The 24885-nt window shown below is 43.6% G+C and overlaps 1 protein-coding gene across 1 annotated transcript; it reads right to left on the reverse strand.

Moving 5' to 3' along the window:
* Window positions 1-1151: 1151 nt before the first annotated feature.
* On the reverse strand, window positions 1152-8382 carry METTL21C (methyltransferase like 21C). Its single transcript, XM_008582325.1, has 4 exons — window positions 8288-8382; window positions 4989-5140; window positions 2279-2396; window positions 1152-1821 (listed from the first exon to the last, which is right to left on the reverse strand). Exons 1-4 carry the CDS (start codon window positions 8376-8378, stop codon window positions 1427-1429), a joined length of 756 nt encoding a protein of 251 aa, XP_008580547.1. The 5' UTR covers window positions 8379-8382; the 3' UTR covers window positions 1152-1426.
* Window positions 8383-24885: the final 16503 nt, after the last annotated feature.

Raw genomic sequence — 24885 nt, forward strand, 5'->3', positions numbered from 1 at the left:
TTTTAAGAAATACCAATATGTATGTAGGTGTATTAAGAAATACCAATACATTTTAGTATTAGCAAATAATACTACCTGCTATCTTAATTATTGCATCTTTAAAATACTTCTTGACTTCTCGTAAAGCAAAACTTCCAGGTTCTTCTTCAGGAGTGTCTTGACTCTTCTTGGCCTTTTAATATTCATATAATTTTAGAATCAGCTTGACAAGTTTCACAAGAATCCATATGTGGATTTTGACTAGATTTCACATAATCTATTGATAAATTTGGAAAAAATTGACATATTTAATGTCTTCCAGTGCACAAACCTGGTATGTCTCTCCATTTACTTAGGTTATCTTTAATATGTCTCAATATTGCTATAAATTTGTGTGGTGTTCTTGTCTATCTTTTGTTAGATTTATTCCTAAGTATTTGATATTGCTATTGTAAGTGATAACTTTGTTTACAGTTCATTTTCTAACTATTTGTGGCTAGCATTTATAAATAAAATTGACTTTTGCATATTGACACTGGCAACCTTGCTAAACTCTTATGAATTCTAGTAATTCCACTGTAAATTGTCTACAGTTCCAGAGGTTGGCAAACCAGGCCAAAATCAACCCACAGCCTGTTTTTGCAAGCTAAGAATGGTTCTTACCTTTTTATAAATTACAACCATTTTCCATTCTTTCCTAGTTTTCTAAGAATCTTAATCATTAAAAAAGTTGTGAAAAAAGCAGGCGATCCAGGAATCATACTTTAAATTGTCACAGGTAAAGTAATTGACACAGAGAGGGAGAGTATGAGGGTACGTAAGAAAGTTCATGGAAAAATAGAATTAAAAGATAATATGAATCTTTCCACGAACTTTCTGAAGTACCCTCGTATTTGTAAATGCACTTAAGAAGTTCCTAGGACAACATTTATTTCCTCACTCCAGCGGTTTCCATGTTTTCTGCTTTTAATCAGTGTTAAACTTACAACTCCTTCCTATCACTCAGTATCCTCTCCTTTTGCTACAGTTAAAATCTGTACAAGTAAATTGTTCAAACCAAGATATAATGACCCTGTCAAACTCAGTTTCAAAAGTCATGTAAAGAAGTACATTGAAAAGTTTAAAACTATGCTCTACAGCAGAAGACGGAGCAAATCCATTTGTTTATTAACTTACTCATGTAAAATTTATTAAACACATAATTGAGATTTTTGGAAGTCAAGAAAGCTGCTTTCATGTTTTTTATGTTATTCATTGTAGATATTTATATTAACCAAATAATCTTAAGTTATTTAAAAGTTGCTGCAGTATTGTTACATTTATTCTAGGGATATAAGTTGTTTCTACCCACTACCTTCTCGATCATAGAAAAGACATCTTTTATTGGCAATGCAATTTCTAACACAGCTCAAAAGATACACTAATATTTTGAAAGTCATTTGTTTGATTAGTCCCATTTAAGTATCCCCTTAAAAAGTTTGACGGATGACTCTGGATATTCAGCCAAGAGTGTTGCATCAAAAACTTGCTTGAATTTATCTAAAAATTCATAATCGGTGCTGAATCTGAACTTGTTTGCCCAAAGCAGCACCGTGCCTGGCTGGGACAAGTAGGCCATGGTGGTGAGCAGCTTGTCCAGGGAGTAGTGGTGGTAGACCACATCGGAGGCCAGAACGTAATCGTAATAGAGAGCTGACTTGGGGAAGTTTTGTTCCAGGTCTTCCCCCCACACCAGTTCCTTCACCTCAGGCAGATGTGCTGTACATTTTAATGTGTTTTTTAAAAGATTATATTGAAGGTTTCCCAGGACATCGGGCAAATCTGTTGCTGTGACTTGAGCTCCTAAGAGGAAAAGAGAAAAATTGTCACAATTACCTGGAAACATTTGGGCAGCCACAGTGAACGTATACTTGGGGACAATCATAAGAAGTAGAACTGGGTTTCTCAACCTTGGCCCTGCTGGCATGTAGGTTGGACATATTTCACGATTCAGGTTGGATAATTCCCGTAGGGGGTCCTGTCCTGTGCACTGTAAGGTGATTACCACGGTCTTGAGGATTCAGAGTCACAGCTCTGGACTCTCAACCTCATCACATGGAAACTGAGTGGATTGGAGGAGTTACTTAACCTCTCTGAGACTCAATTATCTTATCTCTGGGGTAACAGTAGTACTTCCTGCCACATGACATTTTGGGGTGGAATCATGGCCAAGCACCTAAACCACAGCCTGTCCTATTGTAAGCACTCACGATGATTGTCACAGTGAAGGTCTTTGAAACAAGGTCAGGAATAAACAAACCTAAAAGAGTGGCCACAATGGAAACAAGGCCCGGTCCAGCACCAATTTCAAGTATTTTAGCATCTTGGAGATTCAGTTCCTCTGTATGTTCCTCCAAATACTGACACAAAGCCGTGGCCTAAAAAATATTTACAACGATTATCACGTGGGCACTGGAATGTTGGAAACCAATAGAGACCTCCTCCTGCCACTTCAAGTTAAATACTAAAAGACATGTGATTAAACATTTTTAGTTTATAGATGGGTTCATGAGAACCAAAATATACATTTAATGCCATATTTAAGACCTCTGGAAGAAACTGGAGAAACAGATTGTTTAATTGCCTGTACCACATCTGATCACCCTCCAAAGAACAGTAAATTCAGCTGATTAGTTCACACTCTTACAAATCAGAGAAATGTGGGGCTAAAAAACAGTATCTTCTTCCACTGGTTTAGTCATGCTGGGCCTCCAGCTGCTTCAAGAACGTTGTATAGACTTAAACACGTGTCTCCTGATTTCTTCATCAAAGTTCAGGTCGGTTAAGACTTTGCTGCATTGGACAGCTGGGCAGTTTTTTGGTTTTTTAAGCGGTTCATCTAAGAAACACTCAGAGTGTCGGATCATTGCTTCTGAAACTTCAGTGTGCAAGTTTCAGAATCAATCCCCTGGGTAGCTTGTGACAGAAGCAGGTTCTCTCATTCAGTAGGTCTGGGGAGGAGCCCAAGATTCAGCACCTCCGAACGAGGCCCTGGGTGATGCCAACCTGCTGGCACAAGGACCACACACTGCCTAGTAGCAAGGAGATTTTTTTAAAAAAATGTTTTATATATGAATAAATGAAGTACTTTTTTATATAAGAAGTCAAACGTCCCTTTCCTTCTTTATTAATTCTCATCTGCTTCCACCTTCCCTGGCCTTTCTACAGAGAGAGAAAGGATATTTGATTTGCATCGATTCATGAGGTTTTTACCAGGAGGCCAACTTTTTCCTCAAGCCAGTGAGGACTCAGCTAGCAACGCCCTGGACTAGAGAGATTAGGAACGGTTGTGCATGAGAAAGTTACTTAAGTTTGAGTGTAAATAGCCTAGAGCTGGGAATGTGAACATTCAGATCAAAAATAATAATAACAATTGAACTTTCTAATGGTTTATCTGTTTAGGCCCTAGCTAAAGATAGCCCTTATCTTCTTGCTGAGCCCCACTTTCGATTTAGGGCCTAGGCTGGAGTGGGGGGCGGCCGGATGATGGGAGACTCCCCACCCCAGGACGGCCGGAGGTAGGTCAGCAGCAAACCTCACCCCGCAGGTCCCTCCATCCTCATCTGTTCGTACTGAACAGACAGCCACACGCACAGACGAGCACGACGCGGCCGTGTCTGCAGCCGAGGTCGACGGCGCGACTGGGAGGGGGCGGCGGGACGCGGCCCGGGGTGGGGACAGGGCGGGCGCCACACCCACGGCACCAACGTCAGCGGCGGGAGCGGCCCGAGACTGATTTCTTTCGCTTTGTCACTCTGATCAGTGCAGCCGATGGAGGCCGCAGGGGCGTCGGGCCCACTTCCAGGCGCCAGGGAGGGCTGAGCCGGTGTGAAGGATGAGGCAGGGGACAACGGTGTGGGTGTCACCGCGGCGAGGGCGGTGTGGAGCAGCAGCGCCACCTGCCGTCCTTCGGGTCAGTCCCCCCGTGCTCGTGTTGGGGGACGGGGTCCTGCGGAGGTGGCTGCGGGCTCCTGCCCCGGGCCCCAGTCCCCGGGCGCGCTGCACACCCTCGGCGACCTCGGAGGCGACCTCTGGCCGGAGAGCTGCCCGAGAAGCGCCCGGGGAGGCTGCGCCCCACTTTCTACCCGTCCAGGGCGCCTGTCGGGAGCCCGAGGCGAGGCCGCGCACGCAGGCTCTTCGGCAGCTCCTCCCGGCTCGCGCCGGCCCGTGTCGCCCCCACGTGCGCCCCGTCGGAAGCGGTGGCGGAGACGGTGACGCGCTCGCTGTTCCCGCCCAGCAAAGCCTCTGTCTGAGGAGAACCGCGCGCAGTCGCGCGACAGTCCCGTCCCAGCCGCCGCGGCGCGAGCCCTGCCCCGAACCCTCCCGCCGCGGGGAAACCAGACGTCGCCGCCAGCCCGCGCCGGCCGGGGGAGGCGACACCGGCGTCTGAGCACACAGCCCGGAGAAGCAGGGTTTCCGGCTCGAAAGCCCGGGTGTCTCACCTATTTGGGCGCCATCCTCTGGGACTGCGGCAGGGGTGACCTGGGACAAGTCGCGCTCCCCAAGCGCTTCTGCTGACATGCCCACCACGTGGAAGGAGGAGTGGCCCGGGGACCGCGGCCGTGGCCCCAGGTGCCTGCTGCCACGTCCCGACTCTAAGTTCCTGATTTACTTTTCTTCACAATTCATGTGACTTTGAGCCCTACTCCCCCAAGGTCAAGTTTGTTTAATGTAAAAAATCACGTTTAAGGGCTGGCCGGCTAGAGAGTGGTGTTACGACACCAGGGCAGGCCGGCCGCCAGAATAAATGAACGACAAAAAGTAAAAATAATATTTCAAGAAACATGGCAAAGCGAAACCAATGCTTCTGGAAGAAAGACACTGTGTCTGCTGATCCCGAGCTCGCCAGCAACACCCCTGAGGGCGCCGGGCACAGAGTGTCAACGCGCCTGGCAAATGGTCCAGACAACGCGACTGGATGACACTGTTACCTGCAGAAAGCCTGACATCACACACAACGGTTGTCTCACCCCTGGCCACACCACGGCTCCGTAACTCTCTATTGATTCCTGAATGACAATGTCCTTGCCCGCAAACCGATACCGCTCCTGAGTGTAGCTGCCATAATCTGTAGGGACCAATTTCTGCAGGCTATGAAGAGACGGTTCTATCTTGTTAGCATCTGTGAAGCAGAAAAATAAAATGGGTTTCGTGATTTGTTAACCCAGTGCAAATACACACTTGGTACAACTGGTAAAATGGGAAAAGATGGAGCACTTTTTCATACACAAGGGACAATGCTGTCAACAACCATGGCTGCAAATTAGCGAAAACAACTACCAAAAAGAATTATGTGAGATGACAGGGGCATGAAATTCAGTTGTGACATTTTTATATGACAAGATGCCAAAGGCTGCCCTGGGTCTTTCACTTATTTAGGAGAGGGCAGAAGAGGTGTGGATCCATTCCCGTCCTACGATTTGATAACGGGAGAAAGCCAGCCTACCAGCAAGACGCACCCACGAGCTGTCTGGATAAGGAAGTACTAGGAAAACGTGGACCTGATTATTTTTAGGTCTTGAAGTAACATTCCCACATGTTGCCTGGCCCATGTTCCTTAAATCCTTCCCCTGACTGCTCCTCAAAAGGTACAGGCCACCCAAAGCTGAGCCAGCTCTGCAGTCCTTGATGGGGGCAGGGATGTCAGATGAGCTCTGGCTATTAAGTTACTATTGCCTTAAATACTCCTTTAAACCCATGACTCCTAGCTCTCAAATATCATATAAAATGAGAGGAAAAGAGCACCTGATTGGGCTGATGTCATAGAACCACAAATTATAGCAGGTTTTCAGAGTGTTTAAGAATAAAAAGAGCAGTGGGTAGGTGTGTCGGGAAGGAGTCCTGAGCAGGTGCACACTTAGGGCTTGTCAGTAGCAGAGGAAGACACGTGGAGACCAGCGGTGGGGAGGAATTCACAGTGAGGAGTCTGCGGGAAAGAAGGTCAGTTTTATTTGCATAAAACCTGCCTTTGTTCCCTGGGATATGACTGGAAAATTTTTAACCAGGGGTGGAATATGGGCTTTGGAAAAATTCCTGAAAGAAGCAGTCTCTTAGCATCAAAGTGCTCTAATCAGAAGTACTCGAGGTGGAAGAGGAGGCGGCGGGGGAGGGGATGTGGATAGCAGGCCAAGTGCAATGAGCCTGGAAGAAACCAGATCAATCATGCCTCAGAGCCAGTCCGTCCCTCAGAGGCAGGCCCTCCAGACACCTTCAAGTGTCCTTCATTTCGATACACACTGGAGCAGTTCTGTGCTGCTGGTCTGCAAACCGTTTGTAACAGGTTCACTATAACATATGTACAGAAATCTGGAGGAAGCATTTAGAAATATTTGCAACTTGACAATGCCTTTTGAATCTAATTACCCAAAAAGACAGGGCTTGTATTTTTTTTCATTTTGATTTTCTAGCTAGGCATTTTTGTTGTATATTACAGAAGTGTCAGTAGGCAGCACATGAGGAAACTGTCCTTGACCACAGTGTGAGGGCAGTGACTCATTTAAATTAGATAATGGGTGCCCTTAGCTCTTCAGCATCACTCTTGGCCTCTGTTCTGATTCAGTGTGTTCCACCACTTGAAGGAGAATTCTCTGCCCTGAACAAAAAAAGGTGAGCTGGAATTCACCTGGGACCCAATTGCAAGAACCTGCTAATTAATAGCCAATTCAGTCCTGAGACTGTCCTTTACTGTCACATGCCATGGTAGGGGTTGTAGGGAGGCTGCAGGGCAGGAAGTGAGACCTATAGTCTCCACTTACATCTTACGGGAAGCTACTGACATCTAACAAAAAGAACCCAATATTTATAAATGACCGAAGAGGCCCTAGCTTTTACCATTGGGCCGAAAGGCTGACTCTGAATTCTGGTTCAGAGTCACTAAGAAGGCAGAAGGATAGACTGTTGTGTGCTGATAAATGTTTAACCACCACTGTGAAAGGAGGGGACGAAGTGCTGATTTATAGGGTTTGACAATTGCCCAGGTGTCAATACTCCCATCACTGCTGACTTCAAACTCCCGACATGATGTCACTGGTAAAAGATGTGCAGCAGCACGTCATCGTGTAGCATTTCTGTCATGCAGACCCCACAGACATCACCTCGAGAGCAGAGGTAATGGTAGCACAGAGTAAAATGATTAGTGATAAGTTTTGAGTATTTTTTAATCTATTAGTTCTTAAATATACCTTTTTCTTTAATATAATCTATTTAATTGTAAGTTTACTTAACTTCAATTTTAATACTGGCCATGTGTAACAACCAGCTTGCAAAATTCCTGGAATTCAGGCACCAGAACAAGCCATCTCCAGCACAGCACTAGGGCAGGTGACTCTGAGCGGTGGGAGCAGCAGGGACTCCTGCCAGCTTCCCTTCCTCAGCCCCTGTCACCCAGGCTGAGCATCCTTCCCCTCTGCTCGCCTGTCACCATTTGGGGACTTATTTTTCTCTCAAGACTGTAGGAAAAGTCAAGTGGACTGATTTTGGTTCAACATTTAACAGGTAAATAAACTGACAAATAGTAAGCTTGACAGGTACACTTCCCTGGTCAGCATTGTAAAGAAACATGGGCATACAAATATTCTCCCATAGGACCCTCTGAAGTTCCACAAAGACAAAGAAATGTATGTTTACTGCACTTTAAATAATTTCATTTATTGTATCTATGTTAGCCTGACAGTGTTAAAGAGATCGGATTTAGAGATAAGGTAGAGTTGCATTTTTATGTAAATAATTCAGTAAAAATAAATAACACCCTCATTTAGTAGTTGGGACATATCTTTACCACTTTAAATGACTGTAAACATTTTAAATGCTATATCTTGGCCTTTATTACATCATTTGTTATGTCTATTATTTATTGACTACTGATTCTGTGCCCAGAGATGCAACCCTAAACTGCTACATTGTCCTCATGGGAAACCACACTTTGATTTACAAGATCCACTGTATGAGGAAGCTGCCAGGAATGCACTTTGCAAAACACAGAAATAAATCTAGATTTCGTGTGGGGTTTTTTAAAAGTTCTTGTTACAAAAATATGGCAATCTTAGATTTATATACAAGATAAGCAAATTTGTGGACTTTGATAAGTAAATACTGAAAAAACAGAGATTACTTTTGATGCTATATTTATGCTTGCATGAAGGCATTTTTCTACTAAGCATTATAGTAAAAATCTAGAAATGGACATTCTTGTCACTAAAGTTTACTTGAAAATGTCACCACCGGGAAAGCAACCGAGGAAAATCGTTGAGGTGATGAACAAGGAAGTTACCTCCTGGGGGTCCCCGGGCGCTGTCTTTCTGGAGATCCCCCTCGTTCTCTGCCTCCAACCAGCCACCTGCGGAGCTCAGACACACGTCCATACCCGGCGCCTGCTGAGAGGAAAGAACTGGACAAGACCCGAGTCGCTGGGCCCGAGTCAAGTGTGACTCTCCTGGAGGGCTCTGAAGGGTGTAGCTTATCGCCTTAGCATCTGCTGAGCCGAAAAGAACGGCTGCTTTTCAGCTTAGTCCCCTGGGTGAGCAAGCAGCCACCCAAGGAGCTGCCATCCCGGCTTTGCAGAGCAAAATCCTGGGAGACTATTGGACGTTCCTGAACGTGTGTGCATGGAGAAATGCAAAAACAGGGCAGTGGTAGCCTGGAAACAGGCATGGTGTCGCTCAGGAGGCTATGGCAAGTTTTTGTAATTTTGTAAATTTGTTCTTTGCCATCCTTGCTTACCCCCACCCCCAATTATTGTAGCACATCACTAAGTTCTGAGGATCTAAAATTTATTTCTAATAATTTTTGGAACTGAATCTTAATAAAGAAAATCAGTGTAGCGTTGCATACCACTGGAGGTACTCATAAATTGTGGGGTTAATGACATCACTGATGAGAAGCCGGGATTTGGAGCAAACACCAGGCTGCTCTCCTTTCATCTGAGGCTCTGCTGGAGGACAGCAGAGAGTGCTGGGGCTGAGAGCCAGGAGCCCAATTTGGCACCCTGCTCTAACATGCGACAACTCACTTGATCCCCTCAGCACTCATTTCCTCATTAGCAGAAAGGGGATAGTGATATCTGCCTACCTCGCAGGGCTGCGGTGAGAAACAGAAGAGCAGAAGTGAGGATGAGAGCGCAGGAGAACTGTGCCTGATTCAGAACAAGAGAATTGGTTATTGGGGTCATTGATCAGCATCGAAATAACAAGGCCTGAAGCTGCTGGACTGTTGCTGAGCACCGTTCTGGTGCTTTGAGCCTATTCATTTAGTCCCCACGCCAACCCTATGAAGCAGATCCTACCATTATGCCTTGTCTCAGATGAGAGAAATTCAGGCACAGAGAGATTCAAAATCAGCCCAAGACCACATGCAGCTGACCCGTGACAGAGCCAGGACCCGAAGCCAGACGTCCAGCTGCAGAAACTACATTCTTAATCTTGAGGCAGGATGCAGCCTGAGCCACCTTGGTGTGGCCTTGGTTTTCCTTGCCTAGTTTGCCCTGAAATTACTTGAAATGTTTCGTGTATCTTAAGTCCATGTTGTCATGGAGACGTGTTCTGGTCTTTTTTACAAACTGTAAGTGGTTTTCCTGGTCCGTGTGTTTTCCTGGGTTTATTCTCCACACACGCATGCTGCCTGATTGTATCAGCCAACTGAGGAGGTAACTAGACACAGCAGCAGCCATACCACTGCTAACTAGCTCACCTAGCACCCAACACTAAATCCAGCACTCGGGCATGGACTACCCGCAGTGATCACACAAACGAAACACAAGGAAGATCAGCAGCCCCCGCAGGGTCCATGATCCCATCCCACCCCTGCAGAGCCCACGTGTCCCTTATGTTTCCCTGCGTCAGGATTTCAAAGAAATGAGATTGGTGTGGAAATAACGTGGCATTCTTTCATTGGCTCTGGAATCAAACCATCAAGTGTTTACCCTGATTTTGCAACTCACCAAACCCACCAGGAGTGCTCCACCAGACTGTGCTCCACAGGAGAGTTTTTTCTCTTGCTAATACTTACCTCCTTTTCAGCTCTCCCACAACTCCAGGAAGTTAATTGTTCCCCTAAAAAAAACCAACAGACTGGTTGTTGAAAGTCCATGGAGGGTCCTTGGTGTAGACCACTTAGCACTGTGATAAGAAGCCTGCATTTGAAGCTTGGCTCGGCCATGTAAGAGCTATGTTGAAAATGCAGATCATGATGTGCCTCTCTCATGCGGCAGTGAAGAGAATTAAGGGAGGTGATCCACGCAGAGCCTCTCACACATACAATATCAACTGTTACCATCCCCAGAGCTGTAGGGCAGACATGCAGTATGATGTTACCATGCAGAATGGCTACCTGTCCCCATGAAATGCCATGCATTAAATTGAAGACATTTCTTCATTTTGCATGCAAGAAAAAGAGAACTATTTTCAGTCAAATACCAGGTGATACTTTTCTTTGTGATATGAAATGACTTCCTCCTCGTTATTGTAGTTGACATGAGAAATTAATTTTTTCCAAACACTGCATTGAAAAGCAATCTAGAAAATAACTATGGTAATCTACTTAGTGTCTGTTATTAGACTAAAACATCACTGATCTATATCATATATTAGTATTTAATAAATAATTTGAAAGCTTTTTCACTGACTCCTTGTTAATACTCTCAAATAATTTCAAACCGTTAGTGTAAACATATCTGTACCTTATGGAGCAGAAGAGATCTGAGGTTTCTGTGCACCCTTTAATCCCCGATGTTTTATATAGGTCTGCACCTGAAAGGATTAGCATTTTATGAACAAAAGCCAGCCAGTGGAAGTCCAAGTTATTTAGAGTAGCATTACCCACCAGTACTCATAGACACATTACTTTGCTAGAATTCTCTCTCTCTCTCTCTCTCTCTCTCTCTCTCTCTCTCTCTCTCACACACACACACACACACACACACACACACACACACACACACACACGTACACAGTCCTTGCAACAGGAAATGGAATTGCCCCAAAAGATCCAGAAATATGACTCCAGCAGAACAGAGGCTGTCCCCTGTGGTATCCAGTTGCTGTGGTGCAGTTTGAAATGTAGACTTACACTTCACTTTAAAAAGAAGTGGGGTTGGGTAGTTGGGATTTTGTACAGACCTGCAAACTCTGTGCTTATTAGCGAGGCATCTGTGGCTGAAGGGAGGGCATGCCTGCCACGGACTCTGCCCATGACTCTGGTTGCAGCAGCCAGAAACAACGTAAGACTATACCAAGAGGAAGGGAAAAGTTTTGTGAGGAAGAAAGCAGAATGTCTATGCATAAGAAAGGATGTGAGGGCAAAGGCTTGAAGTCACATACGGGGTATTTAGGATGGCAGCAGGAATAGGAAATCAGAAAAACTCTTCCAGGAAATAAGCAAGCCATTGAATTTTATTTAACTGAAATAAGGGACAGTCAAAAGGGAAGGAGGAAAGTCATGTGCTCATTTATGAACCTTGGAAACCCTTAAAATAGAATATAGGTCATTCCTGTTTAGGAATTAAATAATCATTCTTATTTATAATGGACTACGTTCAACCAGGGAGCTAAATGAATGGTGTTTTAACTTGCGTAGATATAAGAGCCTGTTTTCATTTTTTTTTTTAACCCAAGTTTGGTATTCGCTTCTCTTCATCACTATGTTTTGTTCCTTACGTCAGTTTCCTTTAGGTCTTCTTTCCCACTTCCTTAAATGAAGGTAGATGACCTGGTGTTTTTTCCAACTCTATCATTCTAATGCTTTCTTATTCCCAAAATGGGTCCAGATCTGTGATGGCATTCTGCCTTTCTGTCACTTATTTCCACCAAATGTCACCATCCATATAAGAAATAGTAAAAGGACAGTTGTTATTACAATTTTATAAATAACTTTAAAAAACGGATTGCAATTTATAAAAATATGTGTGCATACTTATATATATATATATGCATATGCATATTTATATGTGTGTACACTCTTATGAGAGGTCTTTAAAAAGTTCGTGGAGTCATATTATCTTTTAATTTTCCCACAAACTTTTTGAAGTACCCTCACATATATTCATTCCACAAGCTTTAAAATGAGGAAAAGGACAAAGAAAAAAATTTAATCTCCTTTAATCCCACTATCTGGAGAAATAAATTTGGCTATATCAACTTCTAGGCTGTTTTTTTTTTTTTCCTGGTATAAACTTTTAAAAAGCTATTTTACTGAAAATGAGACTGGATAGAAACATGTACCTTTTTGATCTAGTATCCTATTATTATAAGAGTTTGTTTTTTAATACTTTCTCCAAAAGCCATGTTTTACGTAGCTACTTTCAAAAATAAGTCAGAACTCTATTGGCTAGAGCTGGAAAAAGTTAGATCAGAGGTTCCTAAGTACTGGACTGGAAGCTTTAAAATACATAGACTGGGTCCCTGGAAATTCACATTAAAAGGTTTGAGAAGAAGCCTAGAAGTTTGAATTCCCTGTCTAGGAATTGTTCCCTGATACCGTAGCACCTGGCGTGTAGTAAGGGTTGTGGTTGCTGAATTTGTTTTTGAGTGTGAACCTCCGAGTGCCTGAGTAGCCACAGGAAGACTCCGAGAGGCTCAGTGAGGGGCTGGGGGGAGAGGACAGGACAGGAACACATGAGCTGTTTGCAAATAGTTGAAGTGCCAGGCCATGAAGACAGATTAGGCCTTCTGCATGGCTCTGGAGGGCACGCTGATGAAGTAAGTTACCGAGAGCAGATTTGGGCTCAACAGGAAAGAACTTTCTAACAAGTAGAGCAATGGAACAACTGATCTCTAGAAGCCTACTGCAATGGAAAGTGGGTCAGATGTGGAGTCAGAAGATACGAGATTGGACAAAGGAGGATACGGGGTCAATAAATAGGCCACGCATGTGCAGGGGCTCTGCCATGCCCTCTCTCCATCAGGGTATACTCCAATCCCAAGATTTTTCCAGACTGAACCTGGTTTTCTCAGCCCAGGGTTCTCATGGGGGAATCCTCCCCTCCTCTTCTCCCAGGGGACAGTTGGCAATTTTTGAAGGCACTTTTGGTTGTCACAATGGTGGGTGGAGTGCTACGAGCATCTAGTGCCTAGAGGCCAGAGATCTGCTAATCCTGCAATGCACAGGACATCCCCCAAAGCAGAGAACTTTCCGGCCCAAGGTGTCAACAGTGCCAAGGCCAAGAAACCCTGCTCCAGGCAATGGATGACAGCTGTGGTGCAGGATGAATTCTAGCTGCCACCCTAGATACGCCATCTACTCGCTGGGTGGTCTTGGGTAAGATCCCTGCCTTCTCGGTCCCTCGATATCCTCATCTATAGAATGGAGGTGGATCACCATTAACAGAGCAACTGGCACATGGCCGATTCTGAGCTGTCTTCCAAGCATCCCAGCAGCCCTGTTTTGCTTAGTCTGTTTCCTCCAAGAAGCAGACACAAAGAGAAGGATTTGAGTGAGCGTGTTTTATTTGTGAAGCAGGAGTAACACAGTAAAGAAGGTGGAAGTCATCCAGGAAAGGGTGGCAGCCAGCAAAGGGTGTGCTTGGAAGCCAGCAACCGCCATAGCAACAGGAGCTGAAGCCCACAGGAAACACTGGGAAATGAAGCACCGCACACACTTTCCACCCCTGGTTCAGGGAGTTCTGGAGTCTTCACACCAAAACCTCAGGCACAACCACAGAGACTAGCAGCCGAAGCACTCAGATGTGTCTGAGTGGCCGCATCTGCTGTAGCCGCTCAGACGTCGTCATTCCTTTACGGAATCATAAGAAGCAGATGAAATGCTACTTATGTGAAAGAGGCGCAGTACCTGTTGCCTAGATCATTGGTAAACAAATGTCTTGTGTTATATCATATGTCATTCAAGCACAGGGTTGACTCAGCAGGGTTTTGGGGAAGATTTTAGGTCACTCACCAAATCCAAATGAAAAGCTGAGCATCGGCCTTGAGAAATAAAAGACCCAGGACTGCTCCTTTCCAGAGATCTCAGCAGCAGGATTCATGGGTCTTCTCTGTAAACATAGCTGTTGGAGGCCCTACTGTAGTCAACGTCCACCCCCATGTATCTCTGGTCAAGATTCAAAGTTTGGGGAAAAGAGTCTGAGTGGTCTAACTTGGTCATTAGCTCACCCTCATAGTCAGAGCTGGGTCTTGTGAGAAGCATCCCACCAGGCTGGCAACTCAAAGAGGGGCTGCCAGGCCCATAAAAAGCCAAAGTTATGCACAGCCCACCTCCCCTTTTTGGCCACCCTGTGCATGCACACTTTCTTATTTCCATAAAAGCAATTTTAAAATGGAGACCCACCCTCTCTACAATGGAAGAGACCTGAAAGTCTCATCCAGCTATTGCAATGAGGGGTAATGGAGTCTCTTTTCACCTAGTTCAAACCTCTAGAGGATATCCATTTCACGCCTAGTTCCATTGCTTTTTCTTCAACAGGCAAGTGACCTCAGGTGGCCACGGACAGTAACCTGATTAGATGTTTTACCACTGCTCACTATGGGCTGACATTCCAGTTCCCATCCCAGAATGTGAGCGAGAGGCTCATGGTTTTTCACATGATCTTCTGCAAAAGTTCCACAGAGGAAGGGGTGCTGATCAGACAAAGGCAAGACGTCCCCACCACACAGCACTTACAAGGGAGACCGTGGTGGGAATTCTCTCTCAGAAAGGTGAGGGTTTCACGGGAGAACAAGATGCTCTTGAAGAACCCTGGAACACCGACATTCAATAATACGTGATTTTCAGTGTTATGCAGAAAGACTTTGATCACAGTGAAATCATGCAATTTCATAACTTCTGGTCCCCTCAGTTGGTAACACAGTAGCCCAAAGGTCAGAACCCTCTCTGTCAAATGATTTGGGGCTGCTATAATGCCCCCTCATTTGCCAGACTTCTGGGGGAAGCCCCTAAGAGTGCCAGGGGAAAGGGTCCATTGATGCTGCTATGGATGTAAAGACTGAGACCACCTAGCACTGTAGAAGCCACCAGGCAGTTGAAAGCCTGAGCAGCAAAATCTTGAAATGAGACTCTTCTTGCCTGTGTTTTGGCTTTGGCATGGATTCATTTCATGCTAAGGAATGACCACCATCAGATATTTAGAAAAACATTCAGGCAACACACACACACACACACACACACACACACACACACACACACATATCCAGGGCATAAAATAATTGATTTGCAAAGATCAAATCTCCCCCTGCAAAGAAAGTAGTTCTGTAAACTAAAATTTGTCAGACTTGTTGACATGGAAGAATTTACTTTAATCTTAAATGCTCTTTATATCGTGACAAACACGAACAGTAAAGAAGGAGGGAGAGAATATGAGTGAGATAATCCAATAGGTTTGGAAACAGCAAATGGAGTTATAGTCATTTCATTTTAAAAATAGTACATACCTGTTTGTAAGTATTTGAGTCCCATACTTAACTGCATGCAATGGCATGGTTGTCCGTACATTATCTGCCTTATAAAGTGGCTCTGACAGAAAACCAGCGAATTACCTTGATGGACCTATATGCATTTTGGAGGATAGATGAACTCAGTTGTTTATTTCTATTTTTAACTTTTTTCCCAATCCAGTTCTTAACACAAATTTCCCCTCAAAGAAATTCTATTGTGATTTTAGAAAAATCCTCAACTGCAACCACGTGTAAATCACAATTAGCAATTCCCAGTTTTCATGATATCAAAATAGCCAAGAATGCTTTGGGGCTGAGCTGTAAGCTTGTGATATTAATTACATGAAGGAATGTCATGCCTGGGAAACAGATTTGGATGAGAAGCTGACGTAGAAAATGCCTTCGGTTAGTTTGATAATTATATTCCTGGTATTTTGAATTTTAATAAATGATAACTTTCTGAAACTCACCTTAATGCTAGGATAAGTGAAGCCTGATTAATGTATCAGTATGGAAACAACATCTCTTCACAGTAATCCAACCTGGAGAATGAGGAGGCGAGGTGACACCTCGGTTCAAGTTCTATTGTCAGACTCGTGAGCAGGAAGAACAGACTCTGACACCCTAACAGCTCTCGGCCAGAAGCAAATGCCTCCAATGCCATCTGTTCTTTCCGTATTGCCATCAGCTGCTTGGAAATGGCACTTTTTAGAGGGGACTTAGTTGTAACTGACCATGCTCCAATTTTAGCAACAGCCGTTGAGCACTGTTCAGAAAGATCATTTTTTCCCAACAGACCTCTATTAGGAAAGAATTTTCACCTGGTGGAACTATTCTGGGATGTGCCACGATGGGGAGTTCCTTTCTTTCCCACATTTTAGGGTAGACTCACTCCAAGAAACATGTTCTCCTATGAGGCTGTGCTGTCAAGCTTTGGGAGAAATATGCTGAGTTATTTCACTATCGGTCCAGGTGGAAAGGAGCAGAGGAGCTGGCTGTTCCCTGGAAACTCAGCCCTCCCACTTTCCAACCATGTGGCCTCAAACAAGACACTCACTCTTCGAGTCATCTATTAGAGATAACAACACCTTTAACATACCTCCTCCAAAGGTTCTGGGAGGAAAACCTCTGGACAGGTCTCCAGTCTGCTTCTGTCCCCACCCCCACCCCCACCACCCTAGTAAAAGCAGAGGCCTTGGGGGAAAAATGATGGAGCCATTCAGTGAGCTGCTTCAATAGCTGAGTCATGTCATGGATGACAGCTGCCCCAAAAGGGTGCCCCATGCCCTGCAGATCTTGTGTGATCAAGACAAACCACTGAGAGGTCAGGGGTTTTGTCACCACACATAATTCTAGTCTAGCCTGACAGTGTGTGTGACTGTGTGTACACTCTTGTCAGACTAGGATTATGTGAGCATGAAGAAAAGTACAGCACACACCCCAGGGTATTAGTGGGAGCTGATGAAGAGGGAATCAGATGGGGCAAGGAAAAGGGTAATAAGCAAATAATAACAATAATAAAAGCTGGGTTAAAAAAAAATCACTGTGATATGATCCGATGCATGAAAAGAAGGTAAACAAAATGTTAATGGTCATTTATTTGAAAGGTATTTTGGTTGGTTTTTCTTGCTTCATTATACCCTGTCTTGATCTAAATTCCTCCAGAGAGATTTATTTAGAATTGATGCCAAGGAAGAGGGAGAGGATCAGGGAAGAAGGGAAAGCCAATATAAGGATGCAGTTTCTGGTTGCTCACTGCTGCAGGTGACTGGAACTCAGTTCTGTGGGACCTTCTGAGGAGCTTTATGAAATGCATCTCAGAACTATTCGCTCAGAGGACCAAAGGGGAAATCGTTTCCATTTGTTCCCATTTGCCATTGGTCAAGGCTGACCCCTGGAGCATAGCTCTGCTGCTTTTCCAGTTTGCTCACAGGTAAGAGCCAGCAGGTTCCCCAGGGTGCCCTAGGCCTTCACATCAGAGAAGCCCTAGGTCAGGAAGCAGGACTGGGCAGGCCTGAGGGGTGGTGCTGTTGGGTGTACTCATGAAGCCTCTGCAGCCCATGGGGACCCAGCACCATGGCTGGAGCAGGGGGGAGGGGCAGGATGACTTAAAGTGCCAAACAAGAGGTGTCTAACACACCTTCATATACTGGTTGAATTCTTACTGAGTGTGCGTTATTGAACTAATCAGAAAAAAATCTATCTTCATTATTTGAAAAAATGTCTGTTAGTGTAATTCCTCCCTTTAACAGATTAGGACAAAAAAACCCATATGATCCTCTTAAAAGAGACAGAAAAAAGGTTTGGTACAAGTTGACATCATTCATGATATTTTTAAACAAACACGAATAAGAGAGGACTCCGTAAACATGACGAAGTGTATCCGCTGAAAGCCGCAAAGCACACATTAAATGGGAGGGAAATTACAAAGACTGGAAAAAGGCAAAGCTATCAGCCAGCACTGTTCCTGTTTAGCATTGCACTGACACTCTGGACAGTACAACGAAAGCATGAAAACGAAATAAGAGCTGTCACGATTGGAAGGGAAGAAACAAAATTTCCATTTTTGTAGCTGACATGACTTTCTATATAGAATATTCAATAAATTCTATAGACAAACTGTTAGAACTAATGAAGGAGTTCATTAAGTTTGTGTAAGATCCTATACAAAAATAGCATTCTTATACACTTAACAACAAAAACTTAAAAAGGGGCAATTTTAAAAATATACCATTTGTTATAGACAAAAACTTGAAGGTACAAGGGAGTAAGTCTATTTAAAGATGTTAGAAGAGATTGTCTCTTTCTCAACCTCTTCCCCGTGGTTGGTTTGAGAGACAGCTTCAAAGAAACGCTCCCGCTACCATGGGATAGAGGTAACTTGAGCCGTCATAAACCACCTAATTATGACATTTGCCAGTGACACCTTTCTTTCTATAGCTGATGACTAGGCCTTCAGCAAGATGTCAGAAGCGTCTGGGGCTTCATGTGTTGACCTTCTCCTATTCCTCTGTCTCTCTCTCCCTTCCTGCTCCTCCCTACATCTTAAGTCAGTGACAGCTGGCCCTGAGGGTTCTAGGTGACCTGTAGCCAGGCCTGTAGAACCGAAGAGGTCTGACCGCATGGGCTGCCACTGCCCTGTTCATTCATTGGAATTCTCTCTCTCTCTTTTCTTTTTTATTCATTTATATTTTGCCAGCTGGCTGGTATGGACCTTGGTGTTATAACACTACGCTCTAACCAAGTGAGTTAACCAGCCAGTCCTCTATCTCTCTTTTCTTTTTGTTATCTTCAATTACTCAGTTAAAGTTAACTGCAGCTTCATTTAGTTTTGTCAAAATAAATGGGAAAGGAAAACTTGAAGCAGGACTGAATGTAAACTGGGAAAATCTTGCAAAATCACAAAAGAATTCTTAGTGCTTCTGTTAAAGAAAAAATTATTCGGGGCTGGCCCGGTGGTGCACTGCTACAGTGCGCCGCTTGGGAGCGCGGTGGCGCTCCCACCGAGGGTTCGGATCCCACATACAGACCGGTTCCCACTCACTGGCTGAGTGAGGGGTGGGCGCAGCACCGAGGGTTGCGATCCTGTTGCCGGACACGAAAAAAGAGACAAAAAAAAAGGAAAAAAAAAATTAAAATAAATTAAAATAAAAAAATAAATGGGAAAGGAAAACTTGAAGCAGGACTGAATGTAAACTGGGAAAATCTTGCAAAATCACAAAAGAATTCTTAGTGCTTCTGTTAAAGAAAAAATTATTTGGGGCTGACCCGGTGGCGCACTGCTACAGTGCGCCGCTTGGGAGCGCAGCGGCGCTCCCACTGAGGGTTCGGATCCCACATACAGACCGGCCACTCACTGGCTGAGCGAGGTGCGGGCGCAACACCGAGGGTTGCGATCCCGTTGCCGGTCCCGGTCCGGAACGGGCGCGACCCTGAGGGTTGCGATCCGTTGCCGGTCACGAAAAAAGACAAAAAGGAAAAAAAAAAATGTTAATTACATTCTAAAACACTTTCATAAAATACCTAGAATAATGTTTGACCAAATATCTGGTTACCACATGGCCCAGTTAGGTGACACATGAAAAAATTATTCGTTGGAACTTGTTAAAACACAGAAAGGCAGACTTTATTCAAGACCATCGAGATAGGGGTAGGGACCCCTGCAATAAGGTCTGGCACTGGAGGAGAGATTGGGCTCAACTCTAGGTACAGCATGGGCAAGTGGAAATTTATGGTCAAGGGGCAGGGTGGTGGTTGAAGGATGCAAAATTACTAAGAGGAGACATCAGGGGTGAGGAAGATTCTGGCTAAACTGACCTAACCGGATTCTTACTGAAGACGGGCCAGGGTGATCGCACATCACCTGGAGGGAGGTTGAGGAACCTGATCTTATACAAGGGTGATCATATATCAGGTCTGGGGGGTTCTGGCTAAACTGAATTATCAAGGTTCTTGCTAAAACTGGATTTTGCAAGGAATCCCTTGGTGACGGTTCAGGAATCTTTGTCCCTTCCAGAGACAAAGGACACTGAAATAGACCCGTATTCTCCTTGAGATAGTAAAAAGTTAACAACTTCTTAAAACCTCTGGAATTAAAGATGACATTTACAGCTTCTTAGTTCTTAGATTTCAAATACTTTTGTCAACTGTAATGAGAAATTTGTTTCTTTTTAATTGATATTGATAAAAAAAAAAATCTGTTCTGACCAGGTCAGCTAAATTGTAGTGCCTTGGGAGATCTGGGATAAATCAGTAGTCATGTCCTATGTCCTGGAAAACATTATTTTAAAACTATTTTAGCTCAGAAGCAGACATGATAGTACCAGAAAAGTAACCAAGTAACCTGCAATGCTTCTTGTAACCCTTACCCTAGACCCTGCATGTAGGATGTAACCTAGTAACAATCCCAAATCTGTAAGTCATGTACAACCAATAGAAAAACTGATATAATGGTAACGGGGACTGTCCTTTCTCCCTTCTTGTGATTATAAAATGCTAAGCTCTCCTGGACCCCTTCAGAGTGCATTTCTCAGGGCAACCTGACATAGGTGTTTCTCTGGTTGCAATTGTCATATTGGCTCAATGAATCCTATGCTTTATATGTTGAGACTCAGTTTCTTTTAGGTCAGCATTTCCATGAATACAACTGTGTTACTGTGAAAACATATATTTGGTCTTCATCCATGTCTCCTGACACACAATTCCTAAAATCTTTAGAAGCTCCAAAGTGATAGGAGTCTTTTTGTATGCTATTGATGGCTGGCAGCTCCTAGGTAGCTTTAGAATGGGCACTGGACACAGGAAAGACCAATGTGGGACTTTTAGTCCCGTCTCTCAATTTCTTGAAAGGGAGAGGGGGCAGAAGGTTAAGTTAATCACCAGGGGCCAATGATTTAATAAATCATGCCTATGTGATGAAGCTTCTATAAATCTCCGAGAGAACTGGTTTCAGCGAGCTTCCAGATAGCTGAACGTGGAGTTTCCTGCAGGGTGGTGCACCTGGGGAGGGCATGGAAGCTCCATACCCCTTCTCCCATGCACAGACACTATGAGCCTCCTTATCTGTACTTTGTAATATCCTTTATAATAAACCAGTAAACATAAGTATGTGTTTACTGACCCTGAGTTCACAGACGCTGAGTTCTGTGAGCCACTCACACAAACTAATCAAACCCAAGGAGGGGGGTGTGGGAACCCTGATTTATAGCTGCTTGGTCAGAAGTCCTAGGAGCCTGGACTTGCAACTGGCATCTGAAGTGGGGGCAGTTTGGGGGACTGAGCCCTCAACCTGTGGGATCTGATGCTATCTCCAGGCAGAGTGTTGGAATTGAATTGGAGGACACTCTGCTGGTGTCTGCTGAAGAATTGCTAGCCCACTTGCCAGTGGGGAGAAATCTCCACACATTTGGCCATAGAAGCCAGAAGCACTTTTCCTCTACTCAGCAACAAGCAACACAGAAGAACACTACTGTGCTGCTTGTTGTCGAGTAGAGGAAAAGCACTTTGCTTTGGTGTGTGTTTTTTCCACTCATTTTGTGTTTTTACTCTCTCGAGAACTCATTGGCCAAAGAATAAAAAAAACATGTATGTGCATGTGCTTGTGTGTATGCTGTCAGGAGACTAGCAATGCTACCTGACATGTATACAGCTGCTTCTCAGTTTACAACACTCACTCATAAACGTCATGTCATCTGATGCTTATAGCAACTGTGTGGGATCCATAGAAAAGGCATGACCATCAACACTGGGGGACAGAATAAGAAGTTCCTAATAGTCATCTCTTCAAGGGCAGCAGCATGCTTACATGACAGCAATTTTTATCAGACTGAAAAGGAAAATAATGAGTCAAATAAAAACAAACTTCATCCATGAAAGAAATAATTGACAAGCTGGGCTTGATGAAAATTAAAAAACTTCTGTTCTTCAAAAGACACCACATCAAGAGAATAAGACAAGCCAAGACTGGGAGAATATACTTGCAAAAGACATATCTGATAAAGGATTGTTATTCAACATACACAAAGAACTTTTAAAACTTAACAATAAGAAAATGAACAACTCAATTAAAAAATGGGCAAAAGACCTCAATAGAACTTACAAGATGTACAGATGGCATGTAAGCATATAAAAGGATGCTCAACATCATATGCCACTGGGGAACTTCAAATTAAAATGAGATACTACTACATACCTATTAGAATGGCCAAAATACAGAACACTGACAACATCGAATGCTGATGAGGATGTGGAGCAACAGGAAGGCTCATTCATTCCTGGTGAGAATGCAAAAGGGTGCAGCCACTTTGGAAGACATTTGGTGGTTTCTTATAAAACCAAACATGCTCTTAGAATACAATCCAGCAATTGAGCCCGTTGGTATTTACCCAAGTGAGTTGAAAACTTATGTTCACCTAAAAACCTGCACAAAGATGTTTATTCATAATTGTCAAAACTTGGAAGCAGCCAAGATGTCCTTCAGTGGGTGAATAGATTAATGAACTGTGGTATATCCAGACAATAAAATATTGTTCAGTGCTAAAAGCAGAGATGTTACCAAGCAGTGAAGAGACATGGAGGAAACTCAAATGCATATTACTAACTGGAAGAAGCCAGTATGAACAGGCTACATATTGGATGATTCCAACTATATGAGTCTGGAAAACCCAAAGCTATGGACACAGTAAAAGGATCAGTGGTTGCTGGGGGTTTGGGGGAGGGAGGGAAGAATAGCAACCACAGAGGATTTTTAGAGCATCAAAATACTGTGTACAGTAGTATAAGGTAGATGCATGTCATACGTATGTCAAAAACCACAGAATGTACAGCATTAAGAGTGAACCCTAATACAGGTCAGCTACAAAAAAAAAAGGAGTCAACCCTAGTGTAAACTATAGACTTTGGGTGACAGTGATATGTATGTGTAGGCTCATCGATTATAACAAATAGACCATTCTGGTGCGGGATGTTAACAATGGGGGGAGGCTGTGGGGCATGGGGTATATGGGAACTTTCTATATTTTCCACTCAATTTTGCTGTGAACCTAAAACTGTTCTAAAAATATTGTCTATTAAAAAAACCCAAACTTTATACATAATAAAAGTAAATGGCAGCAAAAATCCTCAAGAATTAACATTTTAGTTAAGAGGCTTTAACTGCAATAATAAGGTAGGTTCCGTTTTAGTTCTCTGAGAAAAAATTCTAACAAGTCTATATTTTACTATGTTAATAGAAAACACTGAGTAGAAATCAGAATTCAGTCGTCAAGTTGGTGCAAGTTGAAACCCTGAATTACATGGTAGCTTAAGTGCTTTACACATGTGTCGAAGATCAGCTGATTCGGTTGCAGTCTTGGGTCTCTGCCCAGCACAGCAATAATGATGGCATTATCAGTGGCTCCAATATGGGATCATCTTTTCATTCCAGCCATATGAATCACTCTAAGTATTGGAATAACAACACACTGACTTCTCCCAAAGGAAAGGGTTGCAGCATGCCTTAATACGTAGACAATAAGATTGGAAATACTCGATCACACGTAGATGGGGAACAGTAATGTTGCCTTGCAGCATCTCTTTGAGAAGCCTAGGATAAACAGGAGAGAGCATGGAAATGTCACACTCCTTTCATCTAAGAGAAGATGAATGTGATAAAATGTGCATATCATGAAAGATATCCTTGTTGCCAGTCCCCGAATGTTTTGATTCTAGGCTGAAATGTGTGCCAACTTATCCTAGCCATTTAAAATCTTCAGTACTAGCAGATAGCAAGGAAATTGACTGAGACTTAGATATAGCCTCTCTCTCTCTCTCTCTCTCTCTCTCTCTCTCTCTCTCCCTCCCTCCCTCAGCTCTCTTGGAACAATAGGAGCTGTAGGATCAGAGATATTTATAAATGCTTTAACTCCATCAAACTTAATAACTTTATTTAGACTATAGCACATTCTACACATTCTAATAGACATACCTTATTTAGAGTGTAATTTTTTCCATCTTCGTTCAGTTATTTTATAGGTGAAAACCTAAGCTAGACTGTTTTCCAAAACAGTTGTTTTTCTCTTTGGAAAATTCTTCCTGCCTATCTTTATTCAGACAATCCTTATTATTTCCTTCAGCACAAGTCAGGCATCACCTGCACCAGGAGGTCTTTAAGGCCCCCCCATACTTGTATATATCCTTCTCATGTTCTCTCTACTTCTGGTCCAGTTTAATTATCTGAGAATTTGTCTTTTGCCCACAAAGCTGTGAGGAACTGAAGGATTGAAACCTTTGACCTGGCCTGGAATTGTCAGGAAAAAGATGCTCATTAAACCTTTAAAGAATAAATGAATGTATAACAATGAGAACAACTTCTCTCTCATTTCAACAGAATTCAGGTCACACAGAACAGCATCAAGTCACTTACAAGGGAGTCCCTATCAGACCAACAGCAGACTTCTCAAAAGAAACTCTACAAGTCAGAAGAGAATGGGATTATATATTCAAAAGAAAAGAAACTGCCAGCCAAGAACACAATAACCAGCAAGGCTATCCTTCAGAAATGAGGGAGAAATAGTGTATTTCCTAGACAAACAAAAAGTGCATGAATTCACCACCACATGACCAGCCCTACAAGAAATCCTCAAGGGAGTCCTGCATCCGGAATCCAAAAATGATAATCACTATCACAAATACACAAAAAAGAACAAAATCCACTGGTAGAACAAAAACACAAATGAGAAAGAAAAAGAGGGCCGGCCTGGTGGCGCACTGCTACAGTGCGCCGCTTGGGAAGTGCAGTGGCGCTCCTGCCGAGGGTTCGGATCCCACATACAGACCGGCCGCTCACTGGCTGAGCGAGGGGCGGGAGCAACACCGAGGGTTGCGATCCCATGGCCAGTCCCGGTCTGGTACGGGCGCGACACTGAGGGTTGCGATCCGTTGCTGGTCACGAAAAAAAAAAAAAAAAAAAAAAAAGAAAAAAAAAAAAAAAAAAAAAAAAAAAAAAAAAAAA

This window comes from Galeopterus variegatus, unplaced genomic scaffold (genome assembly GCF_000696425.1).
Source record: "Galeopterus variegatus unplaced genomic scaffold, G_variegatus-3.0.2 Scaffold8, whole genome shotgun sequence".
In the NCBI taxonomy this organism is placed as follows: Eukaryota; Metazoa; Chordata; class Mammalia; order Dermoptera; family Cynocephalidae; genus Galeopterus; species Galeopterus variegatus.